Source organism: Rhipicephalus sanguineus, chromosome 11 (genome assembly GCF_013339695.2).
Source record: "Rhipicephalus sanguineus isolate Rsan-2018 chromosome 11, BIME_Rsan_1.4, whole genome shotgun sequence".
Lineage (NCBI taxonomy): Eukaryota > Metazoa > Arthropoda > Arachnida > Ixodida > Ixodidae > Rhipicephalus > Rhipicephalus sanguineus.
This window is the reverse complement of record NC_051186.1, coordinates 129,157,849-129,176,503: the sequence shown is the minus strand read 5'-3', so window position 1 is coordinate 129,176,503 and position 18,655 is coordinate 129,157,849. Positions and strand designations below refer to the sequence as shown.

The 18,655-nt window shown below is 44.7% G+C and overlaps 1 protein-coding gene across 1 annotated transcript in view; it reads left to right on the top strand.

Moving 5' to 3' along the window:
* Window positions 1-364: 364 nt before the first annotated feature.
* LOC119374363 (ras-related C3 botulinum toxin substrate 1) overlaps window positions 365-18,655 on the top strand; it is a 36,781-nt gene continuing 18,490 nt past the window's right edge. Inside the window, exons 1-3 of the mRNA XM_037644445.2 lie at window positions 365-653; window positions 10,954-11,071; window positions 14,429-14,589. Coding sequence (XP_037500373.1) covers window positions 402-653; window positions 10,954-11,071; window positions 14,429-14,589 — 531 coding nt within the window. The 5' untranslated portion in view covers window positions 365-401. The remainder of the gene's footprint in view (window positions 654-10,953; window positions 11,072-14,428; window positions 14,590-18,655) is intronic.

Below are 18,655 nucleotides of genomic sequence, written 5' to 3'. Positions count from 1 at the left end.
GAAAGATAAATTTGAATACTAAAGTTCATATGAAAATTGCAGACCTTGTGTTGTCAGCGTCATCCCGATGCCATGGCACATAGCATAGCTTTTTTTTTTACATTGTGTAGAAGCGACGTTCAGCGATTGTGTATTTAGAAAGTAAATTAGCCCTTTTTTTTTCTTTCTAACTGCAATCTTGCGGTAGCCCGAGTGGAATGAGGCAGCGTGTCATGGTGCAAACACTGTTTAGGTACTGAAACTAGTTTTTACAAATAAGTATTATTAAATTGCTCATTGTTTGTTTTTTGTGGCTTACCAGGTTCACTTCGTGGTATTGTCGAAAGCTAATCTGCTTTCTTTTTTATGTTTTTTTTAGTGGTCTTGAGGGCCTAGGTCTCGGGACCGAACCGTGAGAAGCCATGCAGAAGGTTGGCGGCAGTGTGTCGTCGGGGCGGCCCATCAAGTGTGTGGTGGTGGGTGATGGCACAGTGGGCAAGACGTGCATGCTGATCTCGTACACGACGGACTCCTTTCCGGGCGAGTATGTGCCCACTGTGTTCGACAACTATTCGGCAGCCATGATGTGCGACGGAGTGCCCGTCAGCTTGGGCCTCTGGGACACTGCCGGCCAGGAGGATTACGACCGCCTCAGGCCACTCTCGTACCCACAGGTGAGCACTTTAAATGCTGAAGCACAAATTTCCATGTAACAACACTTTGTTGAGTGACATTGGGTGCGTCAAGGAGCACGAGTGCACTCTAGCTGGTGGAGTGCGCTCTTGTAAACTTAACAGTTAAAAAGCGACTTCCGGTCCGTGATTACTGAGTGTGCTCTACGCGCTCCAACCCTGAGACGGTGAACGAGAGCTCGCGCCTGCTACGGCTTCTGGAAAAATGACGTGTTTCCGACTCTCTCCTCCGATGAAGTGCGCTCTCCTTCCCCACTCGCTCCTACCGCCTTAAGCAACATAACATTCACCATGTAACGCCTTCGTGGCCCCGAAGGCAGTCAGCGGAAATCGCCTTTAAGCTAAGCTCCGAAGGCATCACACTCAAGCGCATTCGAGTGTGTTGCTTTGGAGTTCGAAGCTCGGTAACTTAACGCCTTCATTGCCTTCGCTGATGTGTCTTGTAGGCATAATAATCCAGCCTTAGACTGAAGATCCTAACTTGCAGGCATCGCTCAAAAAATTGGCGTTTGGTGCCACATCAGCAGTAATAATAGATTTAGAAGTGTGTGGTATCCTGAGAAAAAAAATTTTGAACATGTCATACGTTATAGTTCAGCAGTCGTTTGTTAATAATGTTTTCGCTAATGATAAAGGACCATTGATGTGACTGCTGTGCCAAATTGTGCTGCTCTGCTAAAGCTGGCTCCATATGGCTCCATATTATCGTAATCGTAGCCCATCCTCTGGTCCCGAATGTGTACTTTCCACTCACGATTTCCTTCAGACACATGTCGGCAACTCTGCCATCATACTAATGGGTGATTTTAACCTTGCTGATATAAACTGGAGTAGCATGCACCACACATCGCAATGTTCAGAAGCTTTACTCGATTTGATGTTAAATTTCAACCTCCATCAAGTTGTTTCATCCCCAACGCGTGTTCAAGGAACAGCCACAAGTATATTAGACCTAATACTTATTAGTAGTCATCTTAACCTTGTCGACGCTCAAATTGATGTTGTGGAGGCTATTTCGGACCACAGAGTACCCATCTGCCGGCTGACAGTTGACCACAGCTTACGCTTTCAATCAACAGCAACTCATGTTCCGAACTTGAACAAAGCAGAGGACGCCAGTGTACTAACCTATTTAGTTCATGAATTTTATGAGCTGTTGGAATTGAATTCTAATCCTGCCACAACAGTAAATGACCTCTGGCTACGATCCAAGCACACTGTTTCTTACTGCATGAATAACTTCATCCCACTTCGGCTTACACGGCCCCAAAGAAATAACTCCTGGATAACACGAGAAATTCTACTTGCGAAACGAAAAGTTAAACGACTACGGAAACCAGTAAAGAAAAAGCTTTGCAGTGCGAATGCATCAAAACTAAAGACAGGTATTTCAGATTTCAAGACTAAAACAAAACAAGCAAAAAAGCACTACTTGAGGGTAACGCTGCCGTCTTTCATTACTGGTAACCCACAGAGGTTCTGGAACCATTTCCGCCCTAGGAAAACAGGCAGTTTTCAATTATCATTAGAACAGAAAAGGGCCAAGTCTAATAAATACAATAACTTTTTCCACTCTGTCTTCACAAAAGATAACAGAAAAATCCTGCAACTTACGTCCCCTGATATTTCGGGAGTCAATCCAATAGAAGTAAGTGACGAAGGAATATTTAGTCTTTTGCTGGAACTGGACCCGAAAAAATCTTCGGGACCGGACGACATTCCCAATTCTTTTCTTAAGCGATATGCAGAATGGTGCAGCAAATACCTTGGTTTAGTTTTCCGCAAATCTCTCACCGTATTGAAGCTTCCTGATGACTGGAAAAAAAGCTAAAATAACATCGATTCCAAAAGCAAGAAAGAGCGATGATCCTTCAAACTTCAGACCTATATCGTTAACCAGCACATCATGCAAAATATTAGAACATATAATTTTGAAACACTTAACCGTTTTCTTGGAGACGAACGGCATCTTGTCATAGTCGACACGGGTTCCGTAGCAGATTATCGACAATAACGCAACTAACAGAGGTTGTTCGTGATTTGGCGCTATCTATTAACAATTGCGCGCAAACAGATATCATATTACTAGATTTTTCTAAGGCATTTGATACCGTATGTCACAACAAATTAATTGCAAAGCTCCGAAATACCATCGGAGATGGATTACTAACACGTTGGATTGAAGACTTTAACTGACCGTTCCCAATATGTCCTGTTTGAGCAAGTACCGTCACATATCCTACCTGTCACATCCGGAGTACCACAGGGCTCCGTTCTGGGGCCTTTGTTATTTCTTATTTTTATTAATGACATCACAGACAACATAACTTGCAACATTAAGCTCTTCGCCGATGACTGCATTATTTACAAAGAAATCAACAAACATTCAGATCACCTTGCACTCACTGATTCCTTAAACATTCTCTCCAACTGGTGCGACACGTAGCAGATGTCGATTAACCCCAAAAAAACAGTATGCATGACGATAACATGAAAGAAAGAAGCTATCAATTATGATTACAGCATTAAAGGCACTAGGCTTTGAAAAGTGAATGAACAAAAATATCTAGGTGTCACGATTACTTCAGATCTCCGATGGGATGCGCACATCTCCAATGTTACTTCAGTTGCTCTGTGCAAGCTCGTTTATCTTTGCAGATGCCTCCGGCTAGCCCCTCAATCTATCAAGGTTTTAGCCTATACTACCTACATTAGACAGGTATTAGAATACGCTAACACAGTATGGTTTCCTTATACAGTCACTAACATAAAAAAAATAGAAAATGTACAGAGGAAGGCTGCTAGATTCATCTGCAACAAATAAACGCACTGATTCTCCCCCAAATATGCGAACAAGCTGTGGCCTCCAAACGCTAGCGGTTAGAGCAAAGCAAGCACGCCTGAAATTTCTTTTCCAGCTACTTCACAACTATTATAAAATTGACACATCATTGTACATCTGTCCATCAGAGTCTCGCGTAACCCGGCGCAAACATTCGCACACACTAAAAGAGTACTGTTACCACAATGACACTTTCAAGCATTCTTTTTTTCCGCGTTCTGTCAGGGAATGGAACTGTCTGGATCCCTAGGTTACTAACGCGAATTCAATATTTGACTTTGTCTCACAAGTAGAAAGTATCACCTGATTATTACAACAGCGCTACCCGCCGCAGATTCATTCATTTCGTCACCATTGAAAGCATATCAGTGGTTTGCTGTACCTATCTGGTTTGCTGGTTTGCTGTACCTTGCCTGTGTAGCACTTCATTTCATGTATACTTTCTGTAATATATCTATATTACGTGCGTATTGTATATTGTATATTTGTATATTGGTTCTTTTATATTTCTGTATATGATTTCCATATGTATATTTGCATACTGATTGTCCATTATTATTAAGAAAATTACATTGTATAACTTTTTGATCACTGCACTGGATTCCTGCTTTTGTTTTGTTGCACTTGCATGTCCAACCTGTATGCCGACCTGCTATGGTCTCGGAAAGAGACTGGCAGTATTGAAAATAAATAAATAAATAAATATGCCTACAGATGGTCAAAATTTAATAGTATAGTTACATATACAGCAGTGGTCGTATTTTATTAACCAAGCAGTGATGTGATAGCAATGTCATGAAGTGAAACCTGCTACATCCTGCTACATTTTTTGCAAAGATATAATTTGTGTTGAGCATACGCCAAGACGTCGTTCTTGCGGTCTTTTAGAGGAAAAGAAGCTTCAACATGCTTGCAAACCATATTTAAGTTAACACTGTAATTTTGATTGGACATTGGAGCATAGTGGCACATGTTACGTAGTTGAAGTAGTTGCTAGACGCAACCCTGCCAAACAATTTAGACTGGCTCATACTGAGAGTTGACATTATTTCAGTAAATAGCTTCTAATAGCTGTGGATCAGGCTATTTGGTTAAATACAGTAACTCCAGTGAGCAGTATGTGTATGTGCTTGAATAGATCATTTCGTTATAGTTTGCTTGTTTTACAAAAAATTGTGCTATTTGTTGTAATATACTTCCATAAAAGCTCGTGCAGGGTGCTTAATTGTTGAGTAAGTCTGGCCATACAATCGCCATAATTTATACAACAATTACACATTGCTGCAGTGTACTGTGGGATTTTGCTGAGAAAGCATGGTGTCCCAGCATCCCAGTATATCGGTTCTGTTTCTCAACCACAGAAACAGTTCATGTTTGAGAACTTGTTGAAATTAAACATGAAGCCTCCTATTACCATAAATTTCATGGAGCACAAGGGAGATTTTGGGCACAGGGGACGAATTATTAAACCCCGTATTTTATCAACTGTCTATGAACCAGGATCCAAATGATTCTCGCCCTGAAGTACAACAGCAAGTACTTCACCGCGCAGCAAAGCCCTGTGTTGTTCTGAAAGTATGAATGTCGTCAGAATACTAGTTCTTCTGGATAGTAAACAGGATGGATGAAAAAGTTACATTGCTTGTGCTTCGAGTATTGTAACTGAAGCATCAGGGAAAGTCATTTATTCACAAATTGTGGGAAAATGCTGGGTGGCCTGAGCTCACAGCTCCGAAGAAACTGAGGGATGCCTGTAAAAAAAGGACGAGCAGCAGCTACTTAATTTCATCCTTTAGGGTATTCTAAGCAAAGATGCATGTATTTGTGCATAAATCAGTTTTGTTAAACATGTAGTACAACTGGTCCAGCTTAGAGACATATATTTGTGTTTGAAAATCATTGCGTGGTAACTGCTACAAGAGGTTGTTGTTATTTATTTATTAGTTACACTTCACCTACATCGCCATAAGGCATTTCATAAGGGGAGGTGGACATGGGTCAATAGATACACAGGGTACTTCAAAGAAAAAATAACGCTCTAATTAAATTGAATTATGCAAATTATAAAAACATCACAATCATACATTTTAAACGTCACAACGCTTCGAGATAATAAACCGTTCTTATTGACAGTAATAATATGGGCATTGTTACAGGGACGAAAAAAAAGTTCACCATCAGTTTCATTTGCGATATCATCTGGGAGATGGTTCTGTTCCTGTATTTTGTTTTTACGAAGAAGGAACTACCAAAAGGGTGTGTTTTGTGTGGGTATTCTAATATTTTCAGTGAATTATCTCGTCGAATTGAGACGTACGTTGGTACTAGGAGATATTCATGGGGATCAATGACATTTCTACTATAGTAATACCATACAGAAATTTAAGCGGCAGCTTCTGTCTCCTTACCATTAGTGGCTCCCATCCCTAAGCTCGTTTTATTTCCATAACACTTGCAAAGAAATTATAGTTGTTACTTACGAATCTGGCTGCTTTATTTTGAACTTTTACTAGTCTGTTGATTAATTATTGCTGATGAGGATCGCAGATTACACAAGCATAATCTAGAATAGATGTTACATACAGAACGTAGAATGAAGGAAGGGAATTTTTGAGGTCTTTGTTTGACACAGCCTTAATGAAAACCAGCAGATAATGAAGCCAAGGAAGGTATAGGGGACGTTAATTGTATTAAGCGTATTGTGTCAATTGTGATATAGATGTGAAGAAAGTAAAGTGGACGAAAAGACAACTTGCTGCTGGCAGGGACCGAACCTGCGGCCTTCTTTCATTAAAGGGGTACTGACACAAAATTTCGCAGCTGAGATAGCTTGCGGGATCGATTCCCGTGAACATGCGTATATCATCTGCAAAATATCAACAGCGAATATAGCTTGGAAGGTATTTTAAATGAATTTTGAAGTTTGCGTGAGCGATCGACATCCTCACTCTATTGACACCCTCAAAGGGGACCCTTGGGGACCACCTACTTCCCTCACATGACCATGCTGCAGTAAGTTATGATAACGTCATAGCCGCCTTTTTTTTTTTTTTTTTTTTTGCTGTGTTTGCTTCAGCAGCCTACTTCTCATCGGCTGCTTGTGAACCGCGCAGAAGTGCGTCACAGTTCTGTGTGCTGACGTGATCAAGCGCTGCACCCGCTAGGTGGTCACCCGGAGACTTGTCGTTTTTGAGAACAAAACTGGCACTGGTCGGTAATGAGGAGTCTGTAATTAATTATCCCTCATGCATTGCAGCAAACGATGTGCCGCGTTGTGACTAACAGGGCCCCAGCAACACACTGCAGCAAAAAAACGAGAGGCCAAAATTTTTGTGTCAACACCCCTTTAACCCTTTGAGGGTCGAATTTTTTCGCGAAATCCAGTCCAAAAATGTGTAATTTTTTATTGTTGAAATTAATTTTTCAGACGATTCTATTTAAGAAAAAAATTGTCTAAAAATTTTTTTCATGACTGTAAAGTGACAAAAAAATCATTTTTGTTGTTACATACACATGGTTTATTCATAGTAAAATCAAGCAAAATCTTAAAAAAAGAAACTTGACAGTTCTTTTATAAATAAAAATTATGCATTGTATTAAACATAGGTCACAGACGTACAAAAAAAGAAATTGGCCGTGTATCTGCGTGCTTCGCTGCAAATGTTGTCGAAAGACGATAGAGGAGCGCTGCGATAGAGTTACTGTATATGCTACCTTTGGGTAGCAGAGTTGCGCATAGGTCTGGCTAGCAACCATGGCTACGTCGTGAAAACTCACTCCGTTTTTGCAGGCGACATGCCTACCAGGTCACCGGTCGACATGTTTGGCGTGTCGAAGACCGGTGATTTACTTTAACGTGAATGACTAGTGTCAATCCAGTTCGCTGCAGTGGCGCCATCGAGAAATACAAAACTTGGCCCCAGCGTCAGCTTCTCCGCAACGCATGGTTGCTAGCGGCGTTTGGAAGACAGATGCGCAACTCCGCTACCTAAAGGTAGCATATGCAGTAACTCTATGCTGCATGAGATATGGGCGCCATCTGGCAATACGTTGGGAAACGAGCTTGTGCAGAGGGCACGGAGGAGGAAAGTTTTTTCCTTCCTCCGTGGCAGAGGGCTTTCGTCGGCGCGTCGCATTTTCAGCGCAGCTTAAGAAACTAGGGTCTTTAGAATTACGTATCTATGTATTTTCTATTAAAGGAACACACCACCTAATACTTACCTAGTGATGTTGCGCCTCAGATATGCGTAATATTTACTTTTTGATCGACAACGTTCACAAGTATGAACAGCTGTACCAGTTCAAGCTGGGTGGGCGGTAAGCAAGTGGTTCAACTTTGGCCGGGTGGGTGAATCGGGTGACAGACAGACATAGACAGACAGACAGACCAAAATTTCTGCGTTTAAGTTCCCCAAGAAAGACTATCGTCTTTAAAAGCGCACCAAAGTACGTTTCTGGTTAAAAATGCTCCTGCTGTAATACTAAAAACTTTTCAGCGTGTGATAGTCTTTGAAGCATGGCTCCACACAGAGTCATTTGTTGCACTCTACACACATGTAGCGCGTTTCTTTCGAAGTTTCTGTCGTCGAGTCGTGTTGGCACACACGTAGAAAATTCTGTGGGTCCTGCTTCCCTGTGCATTGGTGGGTGGGCAACATTGGGCACGGCAACAGTGATGTGAGAAACGCCGCTTTCAGGCGGGTGAATTGAAGTGCGCTAACGCGATGCGGACCGCTAAAACGTGATTTTATTTCAAAATAAGCACTTCCTTGGCACAAAAGTAGCACTACGAGGTTTCTGGATCATTATTTCATTAATCAACGTCGACTTAATATTTGCCTTTAGTGTCCTTTTAAGGTTGTGTCATACATGAAGTAGAGGGTTTGTTTCACGGTATGAGAAGCCTGCTTAAAATTCTTACATATAAAATATGACATTCTACCTGCTATTGTCACGGTCATTTCTCTGTACTTAATCCACTTTAAAATTGTCGGAAAAATAGACTGCTAAATACTTATACTTATTGCTAATTATTGAATTCTTGATGTCGTAGCTCGTTTCTAATTTATGAATCCGGTTCGTGAATGATATGCATCAACATTTTCGGACGTTCAGACTTATTTTCCAGTTTGCTGCTCCAAAGCAAGGTTTTCGTTGCTCCAATAAAGCATCTTTATACAAAATCAAGGGAACATATAAACTTGCAGTTGCTCACGAAATTTGGCTGGATCTCTCAAAGAAACAATTTCATCCAGAAGGCTATTCCAAAGTGCTATGGCGCATGGCAATGCAGAATTATTGAATGACTGTGTGTTGCCGAAGATGCATCTGAAAATGAGATGATTATGAAGTCGGCTAGATGTACGCGAAGGAATGTCAAGCGAGAGACGACTGGTCCATGAGTTGTAGCACTTATGGAGGAGGCATAGACGAGTGACAGAGCGGTGGGAATTCAAGTTAGTAAGTGCAATATCGCGTTTGATTTGGGTGATGCTGGAGTGGCGATTATACATTGAAGTGGTGAAGCGGGCTGCACGATTGTGGATGGATTCCAGTTTATCTATTAGGTATTGTTGATGTGGAGACCAGATCGACGAAGCGTATTCCAGCTGAGGGCGTACAAACGTTTGGTAGGGGGGCCTGTTGCCGAATGGTAGACGGGGAATGATGCAGATTCCGGTGCAAGAATCTCGGAGTGCTGTTTGCTTTCGCGCATATCTTGTCGATGTGAGTACACCAGGCAAGATTAGTACAAAGGTGAACACCAAGGTATTTGTAAGTAGATGAACGGAAAATTTCAGCTGAACAGATAGAGTAAGAAAAGTTAAAAACCGATTTCCTATGGGTGAAAGAAAGTGCGCAGCACTTAGATGTGTTAAAGGGACACTAAAGGCAAATAACAATTTATGTCAGAGTGAAAGCTCAATGTATGACAATGTCTAAAATGGCAATATTATCAACAGCAGTGCCCTACTTACCGAGAAATTAAGCTAAATGTATCACACGATGAGCGCCACGAGCGGCACATTTTGAAAATGATCCCGATGACTTATGAGAGTCTGCCTACAATTAATCACTAGTAACCAAACCAGCAGCAATAAAAAAAGAACCTTCCGTGCATCAAGAGACATAATAAAATACTGTTTGTTTCTGTTTGATTCATGGAAAAAAGAACCTCTTTGGCGTTGCCATGGAGAACGGCGTGCGTGGTTCAAAGGTTTCGTTTTCGCTGAACTGTGCTTCGCCCGGCGCCCTTCTTCGCTCACGCGGTCGCGTCTCAGTGGTAGTTTCGGTATCGCGTACTGCCGCGTGTGTTTTGCGCGCTCGTGAAAGTCGCTCTGACAGAAAGTTCGACAAAATGCCGCATGCATGTGATGTTGTCGGATGCCCGAATGGCACACTCCGCCAGTGCACATCGCCGCGCAGTAAAGGCGGGCAACGTTGGGCACGGCAGCAGTGACGTGTCAAAGACTGATTTCGGGAGGGTGAGTTGAAGTGCGCTAACGCGATGCGGACCACTGAAACGTTGATTTTATTTCAAAATAAGCACTTCCTCGGCATAAAAGTAGCACTACGGGGTTTCTGGACCGCTATTTCAACAATGAACGTGAACTTAATATTTGCCTTTAGTGTCCCTTTAAGCGTCATTTGCCAACGGTCACACCACTGATTTATTAAGTCAAGGTCCTTTTGTAAACGTACGTTGTCTTCTTCAGAGTTAATAGTTCTGTACACTACGCAGTCATCCGCGAAAAGACGAATTAAGGAAGAAATGTTACAAGGCAAATCATTAATATAAATCAGAAAAAGAATAGGGCCTAACACATTGCCCTGGTGCACACCTGATGAAACAATTGAAGTAGACGAGCTGAAGTTATTGACAAATGTAAACTGCTGTCGATTGGATAAAAAATTTCGAAGCCAAGATAATGTTGATGAGTCGGGTTTAGGTGCAGACAGCTTAGCTATTAGGCGACAATGGGCAACTCTGTCAAATGCTTTCACATAGTGTAAAAAGATGCAGTCAACAATTTTATTACTATTCATGCCGTTATGTAAATCAGATGTAAATTTTAACAGCTGAGTATCACAAGATAAAGCTTTCCGAAAACCATGCTGATTTAGAAAGAAGAAGTTATTTGACTCAAGATGGCTGTATATATGGGAGGTGATGATGTGTTCAAGCAGCTTGCAACAGATGCATGTTAGCGAAATGGGGCGGTAGCTACCGGGTGAGTGTTTGTTACCATCCTTAAATATCGGAATAATCTTTGCTATCTTCCACTCAGTGGGAAGTTGACCAGTAGATAAAGACTGTTGAAAAATGTGGCATAAAATTTGACTGGACGAAGCGGATGTGTTCATAATGATGTGCGTCATGGATGTGCGTCATAATGTACCAGCAGCTGTGAAAGGCTTTCTTTCCCTTGTGCTTTGCAGACAGACGTGTTCCTCGTATGCTTCAGTGTGGTGAGCCCATCTTCATTTGAGAATGTCACCTCCAAATGGTTCCCCGAGATCAAGCACCACTGCCCTGATGCACCTATCATTCTTGTTGGTGAGCAGTTTTTCTTTTTTTTTACATTGATCTTCTGCTAAGCCATCCCCTGTACAGTGCAGACCACTTATAACGTAACCGCATATAGTGCAGGACCGGTTATAATGCGGTCTTTTTCGACTCCCGTTTACCCTCCCATAGAACCGCATGTATACGCATACCGCTTATTGTGCAGTCCCCCAAGATGAAATACCGTTTATAATGCGGTAGCGAGTGCGGTTCTCAAAGGAGGTACGCCGCTGGGGAGGGAGCGACGAGGTCGTTACGAAGGGCGAGGGCACGCACAGTGAACGAACGAGGGGCGGAGGGAGGAAAAAAACCGCGGCAACGCTGTGCGGGCTCGCCGAGTGGGGAAGGATGGTGGTTGCCTAGGCGACGGAGTAGCCTTTGCACCGGCGGCGGCAAGGCTCCGCGGCCGCTTGCCGGCAGCGCGTTCCGCGTGGAACGTACGATCGCGTCCTCATCAAGTGCACTTTAAAGTAAGTTTCCTGTCTGGAAAAGCGTCCTCGTTATCACACTTGCTACAGATATCGCGTTTGCTACCTCGTCCCCAAATTGAAAAGTTTTGCGGCTTCATGACGCGAGCTTTCGCCTTTTCTGCCAGTGCGCGGACTTAAACGAGCTTGGCGGGCTTTTGTCGCCGTTGATCTCCGGACGCGAACACTTCATATCACGCGCGCTGTTCTTGGGTTAGTGCTTGAGTGCGATCTTTTCGACGTCCGACCTTCATGTTGTCTTGGTCAAACTTCCCGCGACAACATGCCGAACCGCAGGCTAGGCCTAATCAGCTTTGGTTGCTTTTCGGTAGCGGTCGCAGGCTATAAAAGTTGCGGTTTGGTGCGGAATCAACGAAACTTTTTGCGATGGCTGCACTTGAAGGGAAGGGAATCATATCGTTAATGAAAACGATGGCATGGCTAGCACAAGCAACTCACGAATGGTGGTTCCGAATTCGATTGCAATGTCTTGGACATCGCGTGCGCGCCCATGAAATCGAACGATCGGTACCGCGCTCAGCACGTGAAATTTCGGTCGCGATTCGACATGGTTTCTGTGTAATGCGCATACCTCGAGGTGGCCTGAAACGTAGTCGGCTAATTTCCGCGATGGCACTTTGTTTTGTTTGCTTTTTTCCCCCGTGTTCCTTTCGTTGGCAATGCGGGTCTTTGGCGGTTAATTTTTGAACATTAGGAGATTTAAGTGGTTGTAAGCACCCCAAATCGCATATGTCGATTATGGGACACGCGAGGCTACATGCTCAACACGTTTTGCGCAAGTGCAGCCTTTGAAGAAGGCTGTTTTGGTTATAGTGCGGTACCGCTTATAGTGCGGATATTCGAGACTCCGACGACTTACGTTATAAGCGGTCTATACTGTATTTGCACCATAAAAAATGTCAACTTGGAAATAAGCTTTGATTACGTGCTTACATTTTCACATATAAAGTGTTTTTGTAGTTTTTCTAAAACTTCCTCTGAACAAAGATTGGCGTTGTGCAACAGCTGTTCAAATAGCATTGCAATAACTTTTTCACTGATAACTTTGAGAGATTCTAAACCAGACAGCCATCACTTTTACAGGCGCGAGAAGCGGGAACCGGCCGAAGGACGAAACTGAAACTGGCCGTCACACGCCCGTGCGCTGCTGTAGTAAAGCATTAAAAAACAAAAGAAACACACATCGGCGTAAGAAAAAACTTCATGTATTTCCGCAACATGGCAACACATGCCAAGTAAGAGAAATAATTGGAAAAGGTGCGCTTTTTAAACATGCAAGCGATGATGTACATGTATGCCATTGACCATTTTGAAGGTGTTTGCGGAGGACATGCATGTGCGTCATTGATCCTGAAAGGGTTAAGGTTCTGTCTTAAACAGAAGTGCTTGACCTCACTGAATTGGAGGGAGCACCTGTGCATTTTCTTTCCCTTTTTCTTGGTGGGGGGAAGCTTATAGCTATTAGGATCATAAACAACTACTATAGCAATGAAAGAGATGCATTTGTAGCCAGAGAAGCCTGCTGTTCTTGTACGTGAACGGGTGACACTTGGGAAATGTGGATGCCTAGAAAATGCACAATATTTTGATTGGCTCACAAAGTTGGCTTGAAATGCCAAAAGAGAGAGAGAGAGGGGAAAGAATTTTGATATACTAGAGATGGGGAGGGGGGGGGGCTAGCCTCGTTAATCGCTGGCTTGCTACTGCAGGTGCCGGCTGATAACTATGGTATATACAATGACCATATGGATTCATGAATATGATTAGATGTTACAGGATTCCATTTTGACAATGTACTAAACGTTGGTGCTTTCATGTAATGTATAAGCTGGTAAAAAGAATATACTAGTTGTATTATGTCATCTTTTGTGTTCTCAGTTGGATTCTCTGCCACAGCAGCCATAGGGGTGAAGTGAAAAGTGTTTGTTTAATTAGCTTTAGATTCTTTTTTAACAACCCCAGGTGGTCAAATTAGTCCCGAGATCTCTCGTACCGCGTGCCTTATAATTGTTGTTTCGGCGTGTAAAACACCAGAAGTTTCACTGAAAGTTGGCACCAGGAAATTGCAAAACACTGGAATGTATCGGTGAGGTCCTACCGCAAAGCACAGAGTTCAGATCACACATGCTGCTCCCTTTCTGCAGACCTAGCTCTCATACAGTGCCATTAGAATGTGGCGCTTGACTAAACATTGTGCACCACACGTGTTCCTAGTTCATTATTTGTCATGCTTGCTGTGGTTTGTGGCAAGCGGTCTGAATCCATGGATTAACGCAAAACAATTGTGGGGGTGCTCTCACCCCCTGTAAAGTCGTTTGCGCCTCATGGTGCACACGCATCTTGTGTATTAGTCGCAGTTAGGTTTAATAGCCACCGAGCGAGAGGTGGCGCTGTGCTCGTGCGGGGTGGGGTTAGTGTGGTGACGCCGGCAGCGCCACCTGGCAGGTTAGACCAGCTAACAGGGAACAGTACGAGTTGCTTTGGGGTTTGGCAGCGTGCATGGACGGACGTCTCTTACGGTGGGTCCGTGGGGGACGCTTCTGTGGCTCGTTTCCCGTGGGTCCCTCGTCGTGAGTTGAACGTTGGCGATGCCACATTCGCGATACCTTGTATATGCGTTATGTTGCTTGTGTGTTGTATTGGCATTGTATAATGTTATTTAGTGTGTTACTAGTTATATATTAGATTCGGTTGGTGAGCTCGCCGTGATGTAAAAGCAGGTAAACAAATGTACGTGTGTTCGTGTTAGTTGCCCGATGGTGTGACTGTGTCCGTGTGTTCCGGGAGCGCGGCGATCTCGAGACCTCACGGGATTGACACAAATGGAAAGTTGTTCAGCAGTTGGCCATGCCTTGTGCAGGGACCAAGATGGACCTCCGCGAAGACAAGGAGACTTTGCAGCAACTGTCAGAGCAGGGCCTGTCGCCAATCAAAAGGGAGCAGGGCCAGAAGCTGTGCTCCAAGATCCGTGCCATCAAGTACCTCGAGTGCTCAGCCCTTACGCAAAGAGGCCTCCGACAGGTGGGTTCCCTTTCCACTCCACACTCACTGGCCGTAGAAAAAGTGGCTAAGCCAATGTAGAAGGTGTCGCCAATTACGTGTCTACAGTACAACCTCATTACAACAGACCTTCATAGTGAAGAGGATTTTGGTCTGTTGTAAAGGGAGTATGTAAAATCCAAGTACTGTTACAACAGACATTCATGTAAAAACTGAATGGGTCTGTTATAACCGGAGAGAATTACGAGTCACAAAAATGGTCTTATTTTTAACGGGGGACCAAAAAAAAAATGCGATTTTTGGCAAATAGCATTTTCAGTTTCTGTAGCCCATTTCTATCCGATTCCAAAATATCTTCAATGACAACTACGTAGAAGGGCTATAAAAATTTGTTTTGCTTCTGCCGACTTGGCGAAAATGGCGGTAATATAAAAAAAGCGTTTTTCAAAATTGTAGCTCGGCAATGACGCAACTGGGCGCCACCATTTTGGGCTCGTCGTAAAGAGCATTTCTCCGCGTTCAAGTTCTCCGTTTCAGCTGGCTCCTCCATTCAGTAACAAGCGTACGAAAAACACGTTTTGGCTGCTTCTGCGGTATTACTGCAGAAGCAGCCAAAACGTGTTAATGCTCGCTTCGGGATCGTCGTCTGCTGCTTGTGCGTCGCGAGGTCGTGGCTGTCGAAAATTGCACTACTTAGTGACGCGTTCGCACTCGTTCTGTGTTTACGGGTCGACGATAATTTGGAACGCTTTAGTTGGGCAGCTGCAAGCGGAAGCTCAATCATCAGATTACGATAGCGCGCCGCACTCATCGCGAACATCGCAGACGTGCGACTAATAGCGTTGACTCGTTGGACCCGCTGTTCGAGGTTCTTCTTATCAGCACTTCGAAGCTTATGACGAAGACCACCGCGGGACAACTCCTTGTACTCGCAATCGAGCATGACGTACTTTGAAACATCGGGCATCGCGGCCACGCACATCGCAACCGATCTTTCTACTAGATGTCGTGGTTAGGCCTAACTCCGTTCACGGTGCCGATGTTCGAGCCAAATCCGAACTTTGCGGGCAAGAACATCGCGCTAGCGGACATGCGAAAGCGAAGAAGCCGTAATGTCCTTCGTCTCAAGCAACGAATCGCATCGCCCGCTGGCTTCTCAGAACCGCGGCCGGATGGCCATTTTGTGCATCGGCAGCGGACCCCCCGGCCAAGGTCGCCGCGCAGCAACCGCGCGGAGAAGCGGTGGCAGCGGCTCGCAATTTCGCGTGCCAGCGTCCCAAAACGCAACACCAAGCACGCTGCGCGCCGTTTTTTTTGTCACTACAGCTAGGCATAGCTGATCATTGACAGACCGGGGATCGGCGGCCTTCGTTCTTAAATCGGTACGTCGATATCCGCGGTGCGCTGCTCCCGTCCCGAAAGTATGCTAAGCGATGTTTCAAGTCGGAAGTTAATGACCGTGGTAGAAAAGTCCGCTCTAAAGGAGTCCTGACCACCTTGCTGGCCTGAAATTTTAGTCAATTATATTCGAATGTCCGTTGTACCAGAATCTGTTGTAAACGAAGCTCAATCAATGGAACTAATACGGAGGTCGGCATAACGCCGCAAATTGGTATGTAATATCCAAATGTCTGTTGTAAACAGATCCGTTGTAACGAGGTTATACTGTATTTCAATGCGCTTATGTAGTTTTTACGTTTTACGAACAGGGAAGCTACCCAATGCAGCTTCCCAAGGGATGCGACAGATACACATTGATGAATGCAAGCAACACTTTGAATCAATTTGTTGCTATTACAGAGGGTGAAAGAAGCCCAGAAAATAAATTTTGCGTGCTCCTGTATGAAAACAAGCGCAGCGCTTGCACGACACTCATGTATATTACAAGTCTGATGAACTTCATCTCATCCGGAGTCGCTTCTTTCCGTGGCTCGTCTTTTTTGCTACAGTCGAACCCACTTATAACGATCTATCGGTTATAACGACCATATTTGGGTGCACTTACGATTTTCCTATGCTAACCATTGAAGCTGCATCCAGATATAGCGAACATTTTTCAAAGCCTCCTACTTTTACAACGAACACCTCAGACACGGTCGCGGTAAAAATATGGCGCATACGAAGCGAAAAAAAGTTAAAACATGCCTTCTAAAGCGTGACAGGGGCGTGCTCGCGCGTGGCCCGCTCCAGATTTCTCGCGACTAAGATACCCAGATCGGCGAGCACCGCACGCAGATTTCGGACGCTGCGTGCGACGTCGCTCACTTTTCAGGCGTTTCTTCAGTGGTAGAATGGCAGTGAGGGGGAAAAAAAAAATAGTAGGCATCATGAAGCCTTGCGGTCAGCTTTCGCACAGTAACCTTTCCTGACGCCGTTCTCTGCAGCTACGACCGCCTGCGATGAACCAAACAATGCCTTGGAACGCAAGAAGGCATAAATGCAAGAAGTGATAACCGCAATAACTTTCCATCACAAGAAGGTTCACTGCGCCCCTAAACTCGTCAACGCAATGTGCCGCGAAAAGTCGTCCGTCTTTTCGGTAACGGCGGAGACCGGTCGATCGGTGATTATACGACTTCCGCGCGATTGCGGCGATGCCTTCGTGGATAAGCATCAGAAAAAAGTGAAGGCAAGGTGGCGGCCGTCGATTAACGTGCCACTATGCCTTATAGCTGACAACCTTATCACAGTCATCTGCAGATATCTGCTCGGCTGCGCGTGTGGCGCACGCCGTACACTGCGGATTGACGGCGGTACGAGCACGCCATGCTTAGCCATACTGCCGTTCGCAAGTTTGCCGCCGCCGCGTCGTGCGAGATGCGCTTTAAAGTGCGCGTCGCTTTGTAGAAACGAAAGTAGCTCGCTGTTAAGCGGCTGCGGGCACCGAGAAACGTCGATGCACTGACAGCGAGCGTATACTGCGTGTTTGACTATGTGACAACTGAAGTGCGCCGCGCATCATCGTGCAGGGCCGCGAGAGCATCGCGGAGACGTAGAGTGCGCGTTGCTTGGAAAGTGCTTGTTTTCGCCGTGCTGAACGAAGAGGCTAGTTGCCGCACCCATGCACGGTCCGGAGTGAAGCAAGCACGAAGAACATACAAACGCGCGCATACGGCATACAGCAAGCGGCCCGACAGTGACTCCGCGACCCGAGTAGGCGACGCGCTGCACGCAACTACCTAGGGATGATCGGCTCCACGTCGCGGTACCGCGCTTCGGTGAAACGGTGTCAGCTCATTGCAAAGGCAGTTAATTCACTCGTGAGCACACAGCGGGCGTCGCTTCACGACGCGAAAAGACTTAGCTTGGCACCGAAGGGGTTGTTAGCACTGTAATGAAAGTGCGCAAATAAAAAGAAAAAAAAACGGCTTGGCCGCTAAGCGCACGTTTTTAAGGGTGAGTCCATATACAACGAACTACTGATATAACGACCACTTCTCGCGACACTTTTGAGTTCGTTATAAATAGGTTCGACTGTATATGATTGCCTCTTCAGAATATGCATCCATGCATACTTATTAGTTGTGTTGCATATCTCGGCGATTATTTCTGCTGTAACGAAGAGCACGGAGGAATTGACAGTTCCTACGAACCACCACGTCGCATTTTAGAACACAATGCCCAGGTGCACTCACGGCTGTCTTCTTGAGCTTCACTTCATTCATCACACAGCCACTGGCAAGCGGTCCCGCCCGAACGATGTGGACACTGTGCAGATTAGAACTGTAAGCTTTAGAACGCACTGGATATCTTAACCCTTTGCGGTCTGTTGTCGGCCCCTGCCTGACAACACAGCACAGCCACAGCGGTCCATGATCGGGTGCTGCTGGACAAGTTCTTTTGCGGTTGATTCGCATGCGCATTTTCTCACTGCATGATGCACCATCTGTAAAAGAGTAAGTAAGCTTCTTTTGCTTGAGCTTTGAGTCTTTTAGATCGGACGAGGACGGACGGAAGGTGGGAAAGGGTTTCGGACCGCAAAGGGTTTAGGTTGGAACGCTGCAGTGATGAAATGGTTTGGAGATGAAAACAAAACTTACTGGTGGATACCCATTGACATTCTGGGGTGTTCGATGCACATTCACTG